The sequence below is a fragment of the Ambystoma mexicanum genome, chromosome 6p, assembly GCF_040938575.1.
Source record: "Ambystoma mexicanum isolate Mex_15411 chromosome 6p, UKY_AmexF1_1, whole genome shotgun sequence".
Lineage (NCBI taxonomy): Eukaryota > Metazoa > Chordata > Amphibia > Caudata > Ambystomatidae > Ambystoma > Ambystoma mexicanum.
In genome coordinates this window covers 304,673,265-304,695,841 of record NC_090935.1, presented here as the reverse complement: position 1 = coordinate 304,695,841, position 22,577 = coordinate 304,673,265, and the positions used below count along the sequence as shown (strand labels likewise).

At 45.4% G+C, this 22,577-nt stretch overlaps 1 protein-coding gene across 13 annotated transcripts in view; it reads right to left on the bottom strand.

Annotated features, from left to right (window-relative positions):
• The window catches only part of NEDD4L (NEDD4 like E3 ubiquitin protein ligase), a 2,900,454-nt gene that overhangs the window by 798,479 nt on the left and 2,079,398 nt on the right, over positions 1 to 22,577 (bottom strand). For all 13 annotated transcript variants that reach the window (XM_069627054.1, XM_069627053.1, XM_069627056.1 and 10 more), the window contains one exon: positions 5,964 to 6,041. In XM_069627054.1, coding sequence (XP_069483155.1) covers positions 5,964 to 6,041 — 78 coding nt within the window. The remainder of the gene's footprint in view (positions 1 to 5,963; positions 6,042 to 22,577) is intronic.

Genomic DNA, 22,577 nt, shown 5'->3' with positions numbered 1-22,577 from the left:
AAATTCAAAATACGTTTTACTGAACACCCGCACTCTCCATAAGCTTGCTACTAACATTCGGGATTACATCATTGAGGAGGATTTAGACCCATTGTGCCTTACTGAGACATGGACAAATGAATCTAGTGGCCCAATGATTGTTTTAGCATCACCCAAGGGCTACACAATTGTCTGCCAGAACCGTCCGCTCAGGCCATGGGGAAGGGTGGCCATTATTGCTAAAGACCACCTGAAATTATTCCAATCCCCTTTTTCCTGCACTAACTGTGAAATTCTGCATGTTAAAATGACACTCACGGAGCACAGCTGCATTCACTTTGTTTTAGTTTACCGCCCCCTTACAGACATGCCTAATTTTGAGGATGAATTTCTCCAAATTCAAAATGGATTACGTGGCCCCAACTGTTCCACCCTGGTAGTTGGGGACTTCAACAGATGGCACAATGACAGCGCAAACAGCCAAGCGATTGCCTTGGAAAAAAAAATCACTAAATGTTGTTATTGTTATTTTGCATTTATATAGCGCCTTATATACCATTGGTATGGTCTGAAGGCGCTGGTAGGTTGAACGCCCTTGGGAACCGAAGTTCAGGTCAGTAGAGAGAGTAGAGGGAGTCCAAAAGTGCGTGTGCGCACCAGGTATGTGTGCAGCTGGTGCGGAAATCGAGTGGTAGCTGCTTCTTAGCTGTAGGTGTGGTGGTTGAGCGGTCAGGAGTATGTGTTCGCTCTGGTCGGTTTTACCCAGAACGAGTGTGGCTGCGTTAGGCCTGAGGAGAACGCCTGGCTGGGGGGTGTGAAACCAGCAATGATTACTTAGAGTGATGTGGAGTAAGCGGGAGAATGTAGATATGAGAACAGTTATACCGAATGGTGTCATAGTATCTCTGTGTTCTAGATGAGTGGTGGTGTAAGGGGGAGAGTAAGCGTGGGGTGTGGTATGATGTATGTTTTCAAGTGTTTCATTCATTCCAAAGCATATTAAGTATCGTCCGTTGCACATATTCTTCCGTTCCTCATACTCGTCCGCTCCACACATTCGTCCAGTCATTATCATCGTCTAGTTCACACCCTCGTCCAGTCGGCACACTCGTCCAGTCAGCACGCTTTCTTTGGTGCGATTGGTGTGAGAGAGGGTAGGGGGTCAGAGGGGGAGACAGAGGCAGCTTTGGTTCTCGCTAGGGCTAGGCGCACAGTTTTTAGGGAGGGGCAGGGGTATGATGGCAAGGCGGGGGGTGGGCGATTGCAGGGTGGGGTGTGGTAGTGGGGGGAGCGGGCACGGGCAGTGCTGGTGGGTCGGCAGTGGGGTTCAGGAGATGAGTGGTCTTGGGTTTCTGATGGGCACTGGTGGAGTTGGTGCGCTCGTGATTGGTGTGAGGTTGATTTGGGAGGGTTTTCTGATTGTAGTTCTAGGGTCAGTGACTCACACTTATAGGCACACTTCTGGGCTCAACTAGTCAAGGACTAATTGGTGCTTCTAAGCAATTGGATATACTTCTAAGTGCAACTTGGTACGGTTCTAAATGCAATTGGGTACACTTTCTTAATGCAGTTGGGTATACTACTGAGTTGAGCAACTTTCAGAGAGGCTAATGGGCGCAACTTCAACTGTAGTTGGATATACTTCTAAATGCAGGTGGGAACAGTCCTAAATTCAACTTTCTCAGAGAGGGTATTGGGTGCAATTTCTAAATGCAATTGGGTACACTTCTAAATGTTGGTGGGAACAATGTCATTTATTATGTACTCAACAAAACACCTACCCACAATAAAGGGAACATTCTCAACATGGTAGTGGCTAGCAACCTCAGAGTAAACATTGTGGACTCTCTTCCTTGCATCTGGTCCGACCATTGTTTCATTACCTTCGAGATCCTTAGCCAAAATCCATCTTCCAAAAGTAAGAATCCTATGAAAATGGTAAAGAACCGTAACTTTAAAAAAGTCACAGTGAAAGATCTGGAAGATTGTCTGGAGGGTATTATGACCGCAATTTAAGATCTAGACTCCCCCAACACCTTAAATGATTATTTTGTCTTAGTCTATGCGTGCTATGCTGGATAATGTAGCCCCCTATCAGGAATAAAACGGTTAGGGAAAATGCCTCGCACCAGGAATGGTATACCCAAGATCTAAGCCTAATGAAAACAAGTAAAAGACAAGCTGAGACAAAGTGGCTAAAATGCCCCACTGAAGCTAATAAAACCCTATGGAAGGCTTTGGACAAAACAAAGCCTACAAGCTGGCTATCTATGAAAAAAAAAATTCTATAATAAGCAGATAGAAGAGGCTAACACCACCACAGAAGCTTTTCGATATTGTCAAATCTCTAGAGAAACCTAGTACTCTTTCCACTCCCACTGACCCTACAGACCAAGATTGTCTCGAAATACAATATGCCTTTCAAGCAAAAGTGGATAAGGCACGTTCCAGAATTAGGACTGAACCCTACAAAGATTTGTCAATGTCTTCTCCCCGTCTTGAAACAGACATTAAAGATAGTTTTTGCAAATTCAGTTTCACATCCATCATTATTTTAGACATGATGAATATTCTGTCCTCATTACGCCCCTCCCAGTGCCCGGAAAACATTGTCCGGCCAATCTTATTTTGGATCAAAAAGAAATCCTCGCACCATTCTTTGTTAGGCTAGTTAACCAAGTTCCTGATTCCATTAAAAAGGTAATCATTTCACCACTAAACAAGAAACCTGGCCTAGATAAAAAAAAAAAAAGAATATCTGTGTCCCATCAACAACTGTCATTTTCTTCTTAAAAATACTGGACAAATGTGCTACCACTCGACTTCAGGCCTTCATCGAAAAATCTAATATCCAGCACCCCAGACAGTCCGGCTTTCGGCCACACTATGGCACAGAATCTGCACTTTTGGACCTTCAAACTCACCTTTTGAGAGTCTTTGAAGTAGGTCACACCGGCATCCTAGTGCTGTTAGACCTGTTGGCCGCATTTGACCTCCTGAACCACAATCGGCTATCGCTTATCTTAAAAAATACTGGTCCTTACAGCCTGGACACTACCCAATGGATTCAATCTTTCCTCTCACACCGCTCCTCTAGAGTATGTTGGGGCAATGCCACTTCACCTTTTGCCCCCATTTCTTGTGGGGTACCTCAGTGGGTGTGCATGTCACCTCTGCTGTTCAATTTGTACATCCAACCTTTTTGTGACCTCTTAGATGAGCTGAAGGTGTTTTCTACTAACTACGCTGATGACACAAAGTTGGTTGTTTAACTCACAGGAGACTAACATCACAACGTGAGCACCCTTCAGACATCTACGAAACTTGGATGAAAACCAATTGGATGTGTCTCAAAGGGACAAAATTGAGCTGCTATTTGGCACCGCGCATCCTAGATCTAAGCCTGATCCCAATTAGGGCTGCTCCATCCAGGTCTCAAAGAGTGTTAAGACTGTAGGTTTCTACCTGGACTCTCTGCTTAATATTGTGGCTCACGTTAATCAGATCGTGAAAAATGGTACCTACTACCTCAGATTACTGAGTAACCTTCACCCATTTTTGTCCAAATCTGTCTGTTCATCACTGGCTCTGCAGTTACTTTACCCAGACTTGATTATGGAAATGCGCTCCTGGTTGGGGCCCATAAGAAGAATATCCAGGCTTTACAAGTGGTCCAGAACAATGCTATCCTCGCTGTAAAAAGGAAATCCAAAAGAGACCATATCTCAGACAGCGAAGAGATCTCCACTGGTTTCCTGTTGCTGCCCGCTTAGAATTCAAAGCAGCCTCACTCGTACACAAGTCTATACATGGTACGCTCCCATCGTACATCAAAGAGCTTTTTTCTCCTTATGACCCACCCCAGGAAACCTATGCCCATCATCCTTAGCACTGGTCAAAAACCCAAAATTAAACCTTGCCAACAGCTTTGGTAGATCCTTCCCCGTTATGGCTTCCAAAGTCTGGAACTCCCTTCCTTTAGATCTCAGACTTTTAAAGGAGTGCAATATGTTTAGTCGGAAACTGAAGATCACTCTTTTCAATTAAGCCTCCTAAATGACTCTGCCCCGTTGTCCTGTCCTGCCTGTCGTGTTTGTGTTTATGTTCAGGCACCCTGATGCCTGCAGGCTATGGTGCCTTGTAAATAAATTAAATAAATGTTAAGTGCTAGCCTTTAATGTATTTCATTGTAGCACAGCCTCCTGTTTCAGTGTTTTCCATACTGAAAACCCTGTACAGCTTTCAGAAGATATCATTAGCTATGGTTCAGTGAAGCTTCATGAAGCAGGCCAGCTCCAAAAGACTATCTGTACCAGCATTGGGAAATTGGAGTCTCGAAGAGCAACACTCAGATCTTTAAAAAGACTTAATTGGCCAACCAGCAAAAGACGTACATAGTTTAGTAGATAATGCATTATCATTGTTATGTTTAGTTAGCTGATATTAGGGTCATTAACAGAAACCTTTTAGATAGCTAGTTAGGGTACACGACTTGTGGAGGGATTTAAACAATAGTTGAGAAAAGGAAGGGGAAAAGGAACATCTAAGAAAGCAAAACAAAGTAGTGACTCAGATGAGGGAAGTTATTAAGATTGCCTTAACTTGAAGTGAGAAACCTAGAACCTAGTTCTATACCTTCAAGTAGAACATTAGTTAGTGGGAAAATACATTTTGAGTCACTCTTCTGTCAAGAGTTTCACCTTTGAGTTTCTATTCTCTGAAGGTGCCCAGGTAACTAAGCAGGAAGGCAGGGATAGGAAAGTGATAGGAGACCTAGATTTAGGAGAAAATTAAAGCTTCAATTCTGATCTCCCTTGATGTGCCCCTCTGCAGATTTCAGAAGAATACCGAAAGGTATGGCAGTTTTTTATTTTGTCCCAATCCCTTTTCCCCCTATGTGGGGCAGTATGTCATGTTGGAGCCATTGTGACTATAGTTTGCTGGAGGTTTAGTGGGGCTTGCTGTTCCTGTGGTTTCCATTCACGCTAAACAGGACAGTTACTGCGTGGCATCAACTGATGGGTGCTTTGACAACCTGCATTGTCTCTTGATGCCATGGGTAGACAGTGGCTTTATGAGACACAGGGAGGTCACAGAGAAGGTGCTCATAGAGATGGGCCCATTAATGTCAATTCCCCACTGTGCTTGGACTTCTTGGTTTGCCTGTAAACATGGAGCACTGTGGCGGTAGGGTGAAGCCATATATATGTGAACCTGGGTTATGACATTATCTGTGAGGCACTTTCCTAAAATCTGATCATTTCTAGGAGCCTTCTTTTCTTGAGGAACATCAAGGTGGATTTCCTCTCTGATCCTAGATATATCCCATCAAATTAGATGACTATCCCCATCCCTCTTAGCCCTTCCATTAAAACAAGGAACACTCTCAATCATCCACTTTACAGGGATGGAGGCAGTATATGTACATGCCACTTGCTCATTCTACAGGCAGTAGTGTTTATACCACATGCTTGGCAAGATTTTAACAGGCATTTTCGGGGCTTCCTTTGGTCAGATGGCTCAGACATAATTAAACGGAAGACAGTGATATGACATGCATTATAGGGGTCACTAATGTGAGTTCCTAATAAGTACAAGGGATCCTGTTGGGCTTTCTAACCTAATTCAATCTTCACAAATACTTCAAATTCAACAAAAAAACATTTGAAGTTCGCACTTGAATACATTACCTCTCCTCTTTGAAGAAAATTAACCCAACATCTATTCTTAAAGTAATAGTCACATGTTTTTCAGTACTGACAGACAATATTAATTTTCTGTATAGTAAATGCAATTTAAAAAGAAAAGAAAAGGAATTATTGGATTTTTGATGCTATCTCAATGTAAAATTGGGGTAAACCCAGAAATCTACATGTGTGCTAGGTAGGTGAATACAAAGAAGTGTAGGATAATTCTATACACACTACAACAAGAGATACCACACAATGTAAATGATATCAAGCATGATCAGTGTTCATACTTACTGGGAGAGGCCCCAAATCATTGGGGTTTAACGTTGCTTTTGTTCTCATATGCACTGGAAACTTCAACCTTGGATCCTCCTAGAACATAATGGCATTATTGTGAGCTGCATTATTATATGGTTGTTGAAACATAAACCCTGTATTATGCCGTGATAATTCTTTCTTCAATAATGTGTGTATAAAAGAAAACCTATAAACCTACATATGGAGAACGTTGAAGGCACACTTATAAAATATCTTATATTTATAGTTTAGCGTGAGAAACCAACATGAAAAAACGGGAATACAAGGCAGACCAGTGTATACTGTTGGTCTTCCAGCTAACAACATTCGTAGCATGTTAAGACGGTGCCCCTTTGTGTGTGGTGCAGCAGAAATGTCCATTCAGTGTATCTCATACACACTTCTCTACCTCAGTCACTTTACGCTATTAAAGAGCATTCCAATTATAATTAGAACATTACATTATCTGATGCAATACACCATGCTCGAGGCAGGCGAGAAAGCTTTTGGTCTAGGATTACTTCCCCCTGGTCTGAGGCAGAGGGCAGGTTCTTGTAGCCAAAAAGAAGGAAGGTAGGGGTTCAGGTTTTCTTCTACAATCAATCATATTTTTGCCAGTTTCAGCTTAAGAACGTTTTAATGTATTCTTAAGATGATTCAAAGACAATATTTTAGTTGAACAGAAGCCGAGGTTGGGTCCAATAATTTTAAAGATTATTAATTATTATTATGATTTACTATTATGTGGACTATCTAGGCCATCAATTCTAATAAACATCATTAGGGATAGGAAACATGTCAAATAACACTGGGGACAACCATTCTCCCGGAGACATTGGGACCATGCTCATATGATAACGGCTGCGATGAAGAGGGCCAGCGTGCTGATGCTTACAGTATTTACCGGTAAACCGCATTACTCTAAATCCTTTGTTTCCTCATCACAGCCTAGATCATCTCTAACCCACACTCCTCTGAGCCCCCACTAGTGCACTGCTTTGGTATTACAGATAGGATTATGGGTGGTTGGTCAGGTACTTCATGTTGGGGGTGGGGATATTATTTTTGTTAAATTTCAGAGTTGAACAGTTGTCCATTTCCTGTATATGGTTTACCATCATAGGGTAAATATTGTGATGTTGTAGAGTAGAATTAATGGTAAGGAAGACGACTGCTAAGTAATCTCAAACTGCAAACTAGTTTCTCTCAGTTAGGCAGAAACCTGTGCAGTTCCCTTAGGGACCACTGTAAAAGACTTAAGACTACAGATGTTTGGCAGTAAACCCACTTGGTAGCAGTCTGTACCACACAGATTCACTTGGTAGCTGTGGCTGAGCAGTCAGACCTCTCTCAAGAAGAGTTAGGCAGTATATAGAGTGTACACAATAGGTACAGAGATACAGTAGCACAAGCAAACACTGACCAGAGCTTTGGTGTAAAAGTATATAATTATTTATTTAAAGACACACTTGTAAATTACACTAGCACAAAAGAGGTAAGTAAATTCAGCACACAGTATTATATATATATATATATATATATATATATATACAACCCTAATTACTTATTAGACAAGTCTTAGTGAGAAACACCACTTATTTTCAGACAGAGGTGAGCGCTTAACACAAGATGGCACTCTTATAAGTTATAAAAAAAGGGAGGTAAAAAGGCAGAGTTATGGAAGCACACACATTTCAATACTTTTAAAAGAACCACAGTAAGGCAGGATAGGCAGAGTTCAACTGGAGAGCAAGGATGTCAATTGCAAGGCCCAGCTCTTGGAGAGAGCAAGCAGAAGGGGTCCAGGTTCGCACAGTGGGGTCATGCCCAGAGTCTTGTAGATAGTTCGCACAAAAAGGATAAAATTAAAGTCAGAAAAGTTAGCTAGGTTGTCCCAGGCCAGCCCAGGTTAGAAAGTCGAGGCTTTACTGTCACCCCGAACGATCTGTCGCAAGGGAAGCCAGGTGGGACACAGTACCTTAAGTGTGAAGGAAGCTCCAGCGGGAGCAGTTGTTCCTGGCAGCGGGTGCAAGTCAGTATTACGTCGAGAGGAAGAGGAGGTCTCGCCGTGGAGAAAAGATGAAGGTCGTTGCACTGCCAGGGAAGAAACCAGCAGCGGAGTGCTTTCGGTTAAAAGGTACTACCCTTCTCTTCGCGGTAGTGGTAAGCCGTGGTATTCCGGTTGCCGCAGTGCTTGGCATGGCGGCCACGAGATGCTCCAGGGAGGTGAAAAGAAGGCAACATTGGTTATCCCCATCAGTCAAAGGAAGAAGACTCCGGAGTGGAGATCTCATCTGTTGTCGGGAAAAGTGGTGTGACGGTTCAGCAGGGCTCCATCTGTGGTGTTGTCGTTGCAGGTTGGCTCATCTTCTCCCTCCTCGGATTCTTAAGTCCTGTGGCGACTTCTGAAGTTCCAGTCCCCAAAGCCCTGCTTTTATGCAGCAAACCCCCATTCATTCAGCCTAACTGACAATCAAACATGCTAAGAGGTGAGCTAGCCGGCTCACCACTTGGGCCAATCACACAAGAGTGCGACTTGAGTTGCCAAGGCAACTCAGTCCAGGGTGCCTAAACCCCCTCCCACACCCCCTGTGGTACCCAGACAGAGTGGCTTCACTTTTGGAGGCTTCTGTGGAGAAGCCTGCCAAAAAGTGGAACAAAGGGCTCGACTTGGGTTGGAGTCACAGAAGAGAACACAAACGCCATTTTAGAATCGAGTTCTGGCAAAAAATACCAACCGGTGAATTAATATTAAATGAACAAACCGGCGGTATGTTCGAGGTTATGAGAATTAAATAATTAAAGTTTGTAGCCTCGAACAATGGGAAAATCCCATAGAGATATATTTGCGGTCGAATATAAAAAGTAGTATCCACTGCCACCAGCCAAAACTCGATCAGTGGGGACGGAGATGTGCCCCCTCGAACAACAGACCCCGGGGCAATCGAATTTCCGCGACCAGTACGTCCACAATATGATGGTTTGTACTGGTTTCTGTTCATAATTTGGGACTAGCAAAGTCAATGGTGACTTTACATGCCCTGGGAGACAGTAGTCAGCCCCAGGGTATGGAGTCTATGTTGGGGAGTCGCTACGACACCCCCTGGGTTACGGCACGGAAGGTGCTGTGTAACCCACATCAAAAACACATGAAACCCTATGGAGTAAAAGACCCCATAGCCCATAAAACACATGGAAAGACAAAGGAACACCTCAAATCATGTCTAAGAGTGGGAGTAAAAGAGTCTCACTCTTAGCAGGAGAAGAAAATAAACCCCAAAAATCCAGCAAAGCTGCTGGGGGACTCACTAGGTTTGGGAAATTAGCCTTTACAGAGAATTCTCCCTAACACTCTGAAACCCCTCACACATCTGGACGGGGCAGGGATGTTGGCATTCCATCTTCAATTTCCTTTACTTTCCTAATCCACCAAACTCCCCTATAGTTTATTCTTTTGAATCCCACTTTGCCTCTTTTTCTAAGCCTCATTTTCTTGCTTTGCTGATTATGTATCACCTTCCTGGTCCAATCAATTCCTTCTGTGATGATCTGGATGCCTTTCTTTCTACTCTTCTTCTTTCTGAGATTCCTCAGATTCTTTTTGGAGACTTTAATCTCCATCTTTCCTCTACCCATACCAACATCCTTCATCGATATTTGATTAATTTAATCTCAATACCCCAACACCTTCCCCTAACATTTCCGGCTCTTCCCTTGACAATCTTCTCCTGTACCTAATACATACTCTTTCTGCTCTCCTGCTTTCCTCCTCTGATCACTTCATTCTTTCCTTTTGTTACCTTCCCCTTCATTTCCATCTCCTCTTTCTACATCCATCCAATGCCCGATGCCCGAACCTCTGCTCTTTTCAGTCCTTTCATCTCTGCCCTCACCTCACATCCCCTCGTTAGCTACCTCCTCCATTTCCTCTGCTCTTAGATACTCTGAATATCTTATACCCACCTTCTCTCCTTAACGCAAACCTTCCCAGCCATGGATGAACCCCTCTCTGTCTGTATAGACATACTACACAGGGCTGAACGTCGATGGTTCAAATCTCAATGGGACACCAACCTAAACCTTCTCATCACTCTACCTATGCTTGCCACAAAAGAAAACTTCTTCAATCTGTTTAACTTTCTTCCCAACTCTGTTACCCTGACTGCACTTCCAGTCATGTCAGACAGGTATTATTATATATCATGATGATTAAAATAACAATATACTTTTTACTGTTCATACAGATAAATTGAAGAAAAAACAAGTCTAGTAGACATCTTCTGAAGAAGGGGCTCTATTCGCCCCGAAACGCGTAAAGCATACTGTACTTTGAAGACTTTGGCTCTGTCTGCTAAGACGCATTTAACATATCACATATTACTGTGAATGTCGGACTATGAGTTAAAATCAAGTACAAACTGTCTACTACAAGCCACATGAATTGTAAATGGAAGATTTTGGTTGTCTGGACTATGAAAAATAGTTACCATTTGTACCATGTACTGTAAAAACAGTTTACTTTATGTTATATATGTTGGTTATGAACTGATACAAATTGAATGGTGAATTATGGTTTGTCTAAATTAACCCTAACTGGGGCATAGAACTCATGGATGATAAAATCATCCCATTATAAAGTTTTATTTTGAAATTACGCAAGAGAATTTGGATGTTTTTTCAACTACAGGGTGTGCAAGGGACGGGAGTGTTCCACAAAGGTTGTGGACACCTGCTGTTTTCACATAGTTTGGTACAACCCAGTGTCAGGGTTGATATTCTCCCCTGCACCCCGCTAAGTATCTTAATACTTTTACTCAATTTAAATAAAAGGTGGGCACTAGGCAAAATTGTTTTAGACCCTGACTGCACTTTCCCAACTCTGTTACCCTTACTGCACTTTCAATCTTAATCTCTCCCAATGCTCCGGAATGCACTACCCATTCTGCTCTTATTGTGTCTGAATTTGCTTAATACATTTCTGCTAAAATCTCTCTCCTTCGCCCTTCTCTTCTTTCTTTTCATCTTGTTCTGTCTCCCCTTTCACAGCCCCCTCAATGTAAACTTTTTCTCCTTGCACAGACTCCGATATCTCTTCCTTTCTTGCTAAGGCACATCCTACCTACGGATTCTCTTCCCTCAGCTCATCTCAACTCTATCCGCTTCTCCTTTCTTTCCATGCCTGTGCTTAGAGGCTGGACTCCTGCGTGACGCAGGATATAAGAACCCAATTGATTTTTTGTTGATTTCTTTAGCTATTTAGTGATGGGAGGAACGACAGGGCACACGTAGTCCCAGGCAGAAGGCAGGATTGATATCCAATCAGAAGAAGTTAAACTCACAGTTGGGGAGGAGGGACAAGCTTGTGGTGTGGCATCTAGAGGATTCAGGGTCAGAGGAGGAGTGGACAGATGCAGAGATTCAAGTAATTAGTACTCTAAGAGAGGTGGCGAGACCCTTAACCTGACCCATGGGAACTAATAAAAGAGAAACCCAGTCCACTTTGTCCACCTCTGTGTTGTTCTTCAGATGGATTGAGGAAAAGAACACAGAAGGTTACTTGAAGCTGTACAGCCAGACCCTAGCACACATGGGCAGACTTCGCATCAGCCCAACAGGACTGCATCCGGCCACCCTAGGCAACACGTTTAGCCTTGAGAAAGACCCCAGGAGGTTGAAACACATGTCGGCTGATCACCAATCACCCAAATAAGAAAATAAATATGCACAAACCACAACCAAGGAGGATATAAAGAGTAAACACAATTTACGAGCGCAAGGTACCAGGGTACAAACATGTTCCAATGGTGACAAGAGGTATGGGGAGTAGAGATCTCCCCAACCTGTGACCTTGCAGCAGACTAGCCTAAAAACGAGTTCTTAAAACAATGAAATGGAGCACAAGTTGATTCAAAACCCTAGTGCCCAAAAACTCATACTACAGTCTTTTGTTTATGAACCAGAGCGTTGGGACTGCAGAGGTTTACACTGGAGGGAGAGTCTTGCGTTTTTTGTTAAATTCAAATGCTGTAGGGAACAAGCTATTCTCGTCATTTCAAGGACATTCTCAATAACTGACTGCTATTTTGTTTTCTGAAGAAGCTTGTTTGAAGGGTTTTAGGAAAGAGACAGAAAAGGTCAGCGTTTACGACATTAGTCGAGAGGGATTCCACCCAAACCATGAATTCATCGGTTACCTGTCCTCAAAGGTTACTAAAGTAGAAATAAAGGAGTTTAAACCATACACCAGGTTTTATCTTGTCTGTTGATCCAGGTCTTTGAAATGACATGATGCAATTCCACTGGCATCAAGAATATGGAGTGTTCCATTAATCAGGTCAAACTGCTAAGTAGGTTGGGTTAGCTTCAACAAGTACCTTGCATTTTATAATCATCTCTGTTCTCTCAAAAAAACAATCAACATTTTGAACCAGTGTAATAAATTGACTCCCACTTGCCGAATGAACTACATTTACATGTTAATGTTAAAGGATATTTGTACCGCGCACTATCACGACCGGAGTGGTCCCCTGGCGCTCTGGGGGCTCTGAAAAAAAGGGAGGGGGGGAGTTAGTGGGAATAAGCTGGAAAAGTGCAAGAGAGCTGTGATGTGCTGTGCTGTTGGCGGCCTCAGCCTGGCAATTCCATTGGCTTGGCTTGGGGTGTTTTACTAGTCATGTGCTGTTGTGCGAGTCTATGTGTGGTTTGTTTTGGTGTTGCAGTGTAGTGAAGTTTGTGTTGATTGTTGTGTTGTAGGCATGTGGTTGTGTTTGGTTAGAATTTGAGAGGTGTATGCAGAGGGGTGAGATTGTTAGTGGATTGGTTAATTGGCATTGCTGTCCGGAAGCAAGACACTAAACTTCCGTATTGTCTCCAAGTGGGGTGCGCAAGCATCTCTGCGTCTCCGTCCAGATCTGGGGCCGTCTGACACTCACAGTCCCTTTCATACATGACATCGACTCAGATTCATAACCTTTCCCAAGTTCGGCATCGGCCACCTGCGTGACATCTGTCTGTATGCGGGTCAGGCAGGTGTTTGTGCGTCCTTTCAAAACTAGACCAGAGCGCATTCCCAATCCAGTCGGTGCGCGGCATCGGTCAGCCAAGGCTACTCCATCTATATGTGGCGGCTGGTCGGCATTCATCATCTTATTCAGTCGCTCATGGAGGCTACCGCTCCCAGCCCCTTCGAAACGTGGCACATGCCAACGTTTGTAATTATGTCCAAGGGCGGCACCTGCCTTCATTCACAACTACATCCGGTCAATGCCTATGCCAATGTCCACAACTTAGTTCAAGTGTGGCAAGTGCTAACATTCACACAACTCTATACAAGTTTGATACCTGGTAGCATTTTTGGGGGAGGGGGGTGAGGTTGTTGGCTGGAGTTGGCTAGGGATGCTGATTTCTGTCCTCATAGGTGTCGTTTGTGTCATATTCAACTTAGCATCGTCTCTCTTGTATTAAGAGTTTCTTTAGTCGGTTCTGGATGTTGTCAGTTTCATCTTGACTTTTGTAATCCTTTCTTTGTGTTTCCCGTTTGGTTGTTTCGCTATTTTCAGTTTGAATCTGATATGTTAAAGAGCAAGATTTTAGTAATTTTCTGAATTGTAGGTGGTCTTTTGTGTTATTTGTTTCGGGATATTGTTCCAGGTTTTTGAAGCTAAGTGGGAGAAGGAGGAGCCCCCAAGATTTTTCTTAAGGTATGGTTTTTGTTCCAGGCAGATTTCGCAGCTTGATCTGAGGAGTCTCGTTGGTTTGTAGATTGTCATTTCCTTTTGTAGGAATTCAGCTCCTTGTCCGCTGATTGGCCTGTGTGCTACGCACATTGTTTTGAAGGTGATGCGATGTTTGACTGGGGCCCAATGCAGCGTTTTTAGGGCTGGAGTGATGTGGTCTTTTCTGGATAGTTTGAGCAGCAGTCTGGCTGATGTATTTTGGATCCGTTGTAGTTTCTTCAGGACCTATTCTGGTATCCTGAGATAGAGGCTGTTTGCATAATCGATTCTTGACATGATGAGGGCAACGATTGTGAGTGTTTTGTGGGTGAAAGAGAGGAAAGGTGAGATTCTTCTTGCCGTGTGAAGGAGGTACAAGCATTTCTTAATTATTGTATTTATTTGTGGTTCTATGGTTAGGGTGTTGTCCATCAGGATTCCCAGATTTTTAACTACCTTACATGGTATTGGTGCGGTTCCTATTTCCGTTGGCCATGGAATGTAGGTGTTGTTCTCTTGATTTTTGGATACAATCATGATTTCTGTCTTTCCTGGGTTGATTTTCAAGTTGTTGGCGCTCATCCAGTTAAAGACTTCTTTTAGACACTCGATTAGGGTTGAGTGATTGGCTTGAGTGTCTTTGATTTTGTAGATGATTTGAGGGTCATCTGCATAGTTGTAGCATGTAATATTTTATTTTTTGAAGATTCTGATTACTGGAGTATGGTAGTTGTTGAAGTACAGTGGTGAAAGTGAGGACCCTTGTGGTACTCCACAGTCATTTACTCGTGGGGTGGATTTGAAGGGTTTTATCCAGACGGCTTCTGTTCTGTCTGCTAGGGATGATTTAATCCAGAGTAGTGCCATGTCCGTTATGCCTATGTCTTCTAGTCTTTTGGTTAGGGTGTCATGGCAAACTGTGTCAAAGGCTGCAGAGAGGTCAGGCAGAATCATGGCTGAGGTTGTGTGGGAGTTCGCGTTTGTTTTTAGGTCTTCCCAGATGCATAGTAGTGCTGTTTCTGTTCCTCTTGCGGGTCTGAAACCGACTTGTGCTTGGTCTAGCATGTGGTGTATTTCTACATGTTCTTGGGTTAATTTGTATACGTAGGTTTCAAGGAGTTTCGTTGGGTAGGGAATGTTTGAAATCAGCCTGTAGTTGGAAGTCTTCGACGTCGCCAGTAGTGTTTTTTTAACTTTTTGATATATGCAGATTTGAAGGTTCTCGGTACAGTCCCTATTGCTTGTGAGAGATTTAGGAGGTTTCTGCAATATTCTGATGGTGTTCCTTGTGCAAGGTTTGATTTGTAGATGTCAGGGGGGCAGGGATCCATGGGTGATCCTGCTTTCTTGCTGTGTTTTACCAGCAAGACGAAAGCCTCAGCTGATATTTCAGGAAAGTTTTGGAGTTTGTGCTGTGGCTCTGTGTTAGGTCCGATTGGTTGAATGTTATGGTTGGTTGGTTGGTCTGTTTGTATGATTTGTCGGATGTCGCAGCCTGATGGGTTTCTCATTTCTTTAATGATGTTGAACATTTCTTTTGTGTGTTGGTGGGAATGGTGATTCTGTCATCAGAATGCCTTCCATTTGCCTTTTGTATTTCCTTCTTGTATGCGTGGATTTGTTTCTGGAGCAGTATTTTGTTTGTCTGGGTTGTATTCTTTCCTCCATTCTAGCTCCACCTTCTTGTCGTCCTTTTTCATGGCGCTTAGTAGTGGGGTAAACTATTTTGCCATTGCCCTTTTTGTTGATGGGGTGAATAGTTTTTCCGGGGTGATCTTTTCAATTTTATCAGCAATCCATTTGTGAAGTAGCTCCGCTTTTCTGTCTAGGTCAGCCAGCTCTAGTTCTGTAGTTGAGGGTTTGGTCATCTTCAGTTGTTCGAAAAGGTTGCTTGCTTTGACAGTTTTCCAGTTTCTTTTTGTGGTGGTTGTGAGTTTGGGGTACTGGATGCGTTCTTGGGTTGTTAGTCTGATCACAAATGGGATGATGGGATGGTCACTCCACAGTATTTAAATCAGTGGTGCTGTGGTGATAAGTTTTTCCTTGGCGAAGATTGCGTCGAGGGTGTGTCCTGCCGTGTGTGTTGCCCCTTTGACCAGCTGTCATAGTTTCATGGTTGTAAGTTGTCCAATCAGTGAGTTTTGGAGTTGGTGTGACTTATATCAAACCAACTGTTGAAGTCTCCCAGGATAATTAGATGTTTGTGCTTGATGGCTATGTTGATGATGGCTTCTATTAAGTTATCGACGAAGGTTGCATCGTATGTCGGTGGTCTGCACACCAGGATGAAGGTGACGTTGGTTTTTGGGTTCGCTAATAAGTGTATGATCATGGTTTCGTAATTGATGATGTTGAGTGGTTCGTCTGTTTTTATTTTCAGGTGTCCTTTGAATGCTATTGTGAGGCCTCCTCCTTTTTCATTTTTCCTGTTTACTTGAATGCATTTGAAGTTGGTTAGGAGGCAGCTTTGGAGTGTGATTTTGTAGCTGTCGTCCAGCCATGTTTCTGTGATGAATAGGATGTCTATGCCGTTGTCATAGAGAAAGTATAAGTTACCGTAGTGACTAACATATTCATAGTCCCCTTTTCTCCATAATGTATGGGCGTCCCTTCCAAGGGACGGGAGACGGAACCTTTTTCACCGAAAAAAACCTTCTTCCCCTTTAAATATAGAGGGGCGCGGCCCAGGGAGCCTGCGCTGCCCTGACTCCGCCCTCCGGTGCCACACCTCAGTCCCCATTGACAAGTCGATAATAGATTTAACATTGCCTGATGACACCAGTATTATTAGGGGCGGTTGGTTGAACGCATGGAGGAAAGGGGACTATGGACTAAGAGTATGTTAGTCACTACAGTGAGTAACTTATAATTACTCTTACGTCCCGTCCCCTTTCCTTCATAGTGTATGGGCGATTACAACTGATTGAAGCCCCAGGGTGGAGAGGAGACCCCCCTTAAGCAAATAGGTTTCTGAGAACCGCCTGTCCGAAAGCCGCATCATATCTAGAGCGAGAATCCAGACAGTAATGCTTGCAAGAGGGAGAGGCCCAAGTGGCAGCACAGCTTATTACTTGCCAAGGGACATGGCACTGGAAGGCGATGGCCGTTGCCTTGGCCCTGACCGCGTGGGCATGCATGTTGGCCGGAAGCGGCTTGTGCTGGCCCTCATACGCTTCTTTTTTGATGGCCGAGACCATCCAGCGGGATATGGGAGCCTTAGAGGCCTAACAGCCTGGTCTTGAGCCTCCAAAAGTGACAAACAGGACGTCCGATTTGCGGAAGCCCTTGGTCCTGTCCAAGTAGAATTTCAGAGCACGCCTGACATCCAGGCAGTGCAGCACTCTTTGTGCTTCGTCCTTAGTGTCGGGAAAAAAACAAAGGAAGGACTATTTCCTTGTTCAGGTGGAAAGCAGACGGAACCTTGGGCAGAAATGCCGGGTGCGTCCACATGACTACCATGTCCTTGTGAAAGGTGGTATATGGCTCAGAGGCGAACAGCGCCTAGATCTCGCTGACTCTACGAGCCAAGGTAAGGCCGACTAGTAAGGCCGTCTTGATGGTGACCAACCTGATGTCCACGGACGCCATTGGCTCGAATGGTTTGTGTGCCAGTGCGCCCAAAACTATGTTAAGATCCCACACCGGGTGCAGTCCCTTGATGGGCGGATAGAGCCTAGCGAGACCCGTCAGATGTTTGACGATAGGGATGGAGGAGGAAAAAATGCCTTCCTCCGAGTTCTTGTAAGCCCCAATGGCTGCAAGGTATGTGCAGCAGGTGTCCACCTGTACGCCTGAATGAGTGTGGTGCGCCGAAGAGGAGAGCACGTCGTCCAAAGTACAAGCCAAGGGGTCAATTCCCTTGGAGTCTACCCAGTGGAAGAACCTGGTCCATTTGCTTTTGTACTGGGCCCTGGTGTCTTTTCTCTTGGCGCCTTGTACAATCTCCAGATTGGCCTGTGAGAAGCTAAGGTGCCGAAGCGTTACCTGCTCAGGTACCACGCTGTGAGGGCTAGTTTCCCTGGCGCAGGGTGGATGATTCTGACACCCCGCTGCACCAGAATATGTGCTGGGCCCGTCGGACGGTGCATCGGGGGCTCCTCCAAGAGGCCGAGTAGCTCCGAAAAACATGGACTGGTCGGCACCATGGAGCTATCAGAATGATGAGGAGTCAGCGGGACTCCTTGATTTTGCAAATTACCCTGTGGATCAGAGAAGTGGGTGGAAAGGCGTAGGCTTTCATGCCGGTCCACTGGAGGTGAAATGCATCGCCCATCGAGCTGGGACCCTGACCTTGCCAGGAGGTAAACTGGGGACACTTCTTGTTGTGGCAGGTGGCAAAGAGATCCACGTGGGGGTGACGCCACCTGTTGAAGATCTCTTGAATAACTAGGTCATTTAGCTGCCACTCAATTGTCTGCTACCAGCTTGCTGAGCCTGTCCACTTCTAGGTTGGATTCCCCCGGGAGGTGGAATGCCGAGAGGTACATTGTGTTTTCCAGGGCCCAGTCCCACATGCTGATCGTCAGTCTGCACAGAGGAGGGGATCTGGTGCCTCCCTGCTTGTTGACGTAGTACATACTGGTCGAGTTGTCTGTCTGGATGAGGACAACCTTGCCCTTGTTAAGTGGTAGGCATGCTCTGAGCGCTAGCCAGATGGCGTTCAGCTCCAACCAATTGATGTGGTATTCCTGCTCCTGTCGAGCCCAGGTGCTGTGGACCAAGAGATCGTCCAGTGTGGCTCCCCAACCGTCGAGCGAGGAGTCTGTGGTGATGGTGGCCTGCGGAGAGGGCGGCCGAAAGGGCTTGCCCGTCCGTAGGTTGTAGTCCCTGTACCACCATGTTAGGTCTGGGTGGAGAGATGGAGGAAAGTTGATGATCTCGGATTGCGAGCCCCGCTCCTGATTCCATGAGGCCGCGAAGTGCAGCGGAATCCTTCTCATCCTTAGTCTCGTGTGCGGCACGGCTAATAGGACCGCTGCCAGTAGACCTAGGAGATGTTGGTACCACCATGCCGAGGTCACCTCTCTGCTGCGGAAGTGAGCGGTGGCCCTCTTGTAGGCCGAGATTTTGTCCTGCGACGGGAAGACCCTCTCGAAGCACGTGTCCCAAATGAGTCCCAGGAATGTCAGAGTCTGCGTAGGGTGCAGCTGTGACTTCTTGAGGTTGAGAGAGAAACCCAGATCGTGCAGTGTGTTCATGAGGGCATGGGAAGAGTGGCGAACCGCTTCCGGAGATGTAGCCTTGACGAGTCAGTCGTCGAGGTATGGCTAGATGTGGACGCCCTGCTCTTTGAGGAGGGCCACCACAGCGTTCACGAGTCCGGTAAATACCCTGGGGGCGAGTTGAGGCCAAATGGAAGGACTTTATATTAAAAATGGTAGCCCATGATCCTGAACCGTAGGAAAGAACAGTGGGGCTGCCAAATCGGGACGTGTAGGTACGCGTCCTTCAGGTCCAGGGAGCACATCCAGTCTCCCTTGTCCAATGTCTCCGCAATAAAAGCTGGCATAACCATCTTGAATTTTTGCAGGGGTAGGGAGTGGTTGAGGGTGGAAAGGTCCAGCACAACTCTCGGCCCCTCCTGGTTCTTCTTCTGAATGGCGAAAATCCTAGCGTAAAAGCCAAAGCCTTGCTGGGAGACTGGGACTTCCTCCATTGCCTGGCTCTCTACGAGGGACCTGATCTACGCCAAAAGAGCTGCTGACCCAACGTGTGGGAGTGGAGGGAGGAGAGACTGGGATAGGAAGGCGGTACCCCGTGGATACTACGGAGAAGATCCAGGGGTCCGTGAAATTCTGGCACCAGAAATGTGCATGGAGAACATGCCTGCCCCCCCACCAGAGACACGTGGACCCGAAGGGGCGTGTCATGCCTTCCTTCCCTCCCTCGGAGGCTGCCGCTGAGGAGGGGTCTGGAAAAAGGCCTTACCCATCCCCCCCCCCTTTTGTTTGTGCTGGTTCTGAGACGGCAAGTGGTCCAGCTGCCTGGAAGCCGCAGAACACTCCATATGTACGACCCTTTTCCGAGCGCGGCTGAGATTGGGTGTACGATTTGGGCGTGGTCTTTGTAAGAATGGATCGAGACTTTGCCGTTTGTGAGCTGTTTTTCTTTTTGTCCAGTTCTTCGTCTGTTGAGGAGTGGAAGAGGTCCTTCCCCTCGAAAGGGGAATCTATAATGCTCTCCTTGACATCCGGGTTGAATTTCGTTGCCCGAAGCCATGCTGTTTGTTAGGGAGAATTCTCATAAATGGCTGATTTCCCTTACCCAATGAGTCCCTCTGCAGCTTTGCTGGATTTCTAGGATTTATTTTTCTCACCTGGTAAGAGTGTGAGCCTGTTTTCCCCACTCTTACGTGTGTTTTGCTGTATGTATTTTCACTTTTTGTGTGATCTTGAGCAGTGGAGCCTCACCTACTCCATGGCCTCATATTTTTCATGTGTTACACAGCACCTTCAGTGCATTGACACCGGGTTGTCTTTGAGACTTCCCATTGACTCAATTTTCTGGGGCCGACTACTGTCCCCTAGAAACAGGTAAAGTTGACATTAACTTTATATAGTCACTTTTAACCACAGACCCAGTACACCCCATCTTACATGGAGTATTGGAAAGGGTTAACTCTTATCCCATTTTGTCTGTGTCTCTTGGAGCATTGTTTCGTTCCCTTTACATTAAGACTTGGCTGGTGGAAGTGGTAACTACTGTAACTTTTCTACCGCGGTTATCTTATATAATCATGGTATTGTTTCAGGCTATTTTATTAGCCTCGAACATAAACCCGCTTAACCAAATACATTTTATTTTGGCTCTGGATGGGTTTATTCGTCATTTCTTTTTGTTAAAGTCTTTCTCGTGTTTTTCTCTAGGCACCAAACCGGGGATGATTCCTTTGTTCGATGTCTTTTCGCAGGCTTCTGCACAGAAGCCCTCCTTAAGGCGCCTGAAAGTCTAGGTAGGCAGGATGTGAGGGAGGGATCTTTGGACCCCTGCCATGGGTTCCCTTGGTAACCCAAGTCGCACTCCTGTTTGATTGGCTGAGGGGACTGTCCTTCGCAGGACAGCCACCCTGCTGTGTGATTGACAGCTAGGATGTATGAATGGGGTAAAACTGCATAAAAAGCAGGTCTGTGGGACTGGAAAGGCAGAGTCGCCACTGGAACACAAGAACCAATGAGGAGCTGACTGAAGAGGACCCCTTCAACGACTGAACCGCCTGGTGAAGCCCTGCTGTAGGACTGAATCGTCAGAATCCGCCGACAGAGAAGATCCTCCAGGAAATGTCTTCCATTGAGCTGGTGGGACCAACCAGTTCGCCCAAACTGCAATCTAGGACCCCTCCTCTGGTCGAATTTGCTGTATAGAGCTACAGTGGGCCGGATAGCCAGGAAGGTCGGACCCTGCTTGGGTTTTAAGGAGCGCACCTTTTATTTGTTGTTTTGCTCTGCTGCTGGTAGTGCAGGACCCTCCAGTCTTCCTACTTCGTGTCAGTCCGACAGTCGCTTCAGGAACCGTGAGCCTGCAGGAACTAACAGGAACATCCGCCTCAGCTACAGCTTCCTCTCCGTTTTAAGGTACTGTGCAAACCCGGTTGCTCGTTTTGTTCAGCCGCGGGGAAAGTATGTGAAATCTTTCTCCAATCCGAGGGCTTGTCCTTCTCTTCTTGTTAAACTAACTTTTGTACCAACCAACCTCGTCCGAAATCCGTGGCACGAACTTTACCGCAAACTACCCTGAACCGTGTGATCTTGAGCAAAAGACTTTTGTCCTATTGACTTTGGCCCTAAGCCTTTTCTACCCGATTCTATCACTATAGTTCCTCTTGTTCTATTGCCCCGAGTACTTACCTGTTGGTGTGGTCCAATTTCTATTTAACTTTGTTTTTCTCTCTTTTTTAAATTGCTGGAGTGCCATTTTGCTCCCACTTCAGGCGTGACACCTGAGGACCGAGTACCTGAATGATAAATAAGACAAAAAAGACAAAGAGAAGAAGTATCTGCACGTGGAATTACATGGCTAAAGCCAAACCCCAAGAGTGCTGGTGAATTCGGACCGTTCCAGTCGACGTGGAAAAGGGGACCGAGGTGTGGCACCAGAGTGCGGATTCAGGGTAGCGCATGCACCCTGTGCCTCGCGCCTCTAAATTTAAAGGGGAAGAAGGTTTTTTTCTGGTGAAAAAGGTTCCGTCTCCCGTCCCTTGGAAGGGGCGCCCATACAGTATGGAGGAAAGGGGACGGGACGTAAGAGTAGGTCAAAGATCTCTGTTGAGTGTTTTGACATGCATCTTGCGTTAATTAGATTACAGTGGAGTTTAGGAGGTGTAGTTTGGTATGGGCTTTAATGTTGGGGTCATCTTCTGATCGATGTTGAGGTTTCCTTTCAGGTCGATCTATAGTTGAGTTTGGTGCAGGTGAGTTTGTGTCGTCGAAAAGTTCTTCTAGGTTCAGTCTTGGGTTTTTGTTTTCATCAGGTTCTTCTTCCAAGGATTGTGGGTGTCGAGTGGAAGTTCCTCTTGTTTTGGTGATGTAAGGTGTTATTGCATCGATTGTGTTTTTGTTATTTCTAGCGTTGTCCGTTCTTCTTCTGTGTGGTTGTGTATGATTGTCTGCTGTTGCTGATTCTCGCGTTGTGTTGGTTTGTTCTGGTGACCAGTTGTTTGCGAGGTAAGGAGTTAAGTAGAGGGATTTGTCTCTTCTCTCAGCGTTGGTTCAGTTGTGGTTCCTGTCTGTGGGAGTGTGTTCTGCAGTTGTGAGTCTTTGTTTCTGTTCTGGTGTGTTTGTTCTTTCTGCTCTTTTTCTTTCCCTCGATACTGGCCGTTTGCGCTGCATTTTGGGCTTGAGAGTTGTTTTGGTCTTTATTTTGTTTGTTGATGCTGGGTTGAATTTTTTGCTTTGGTCCG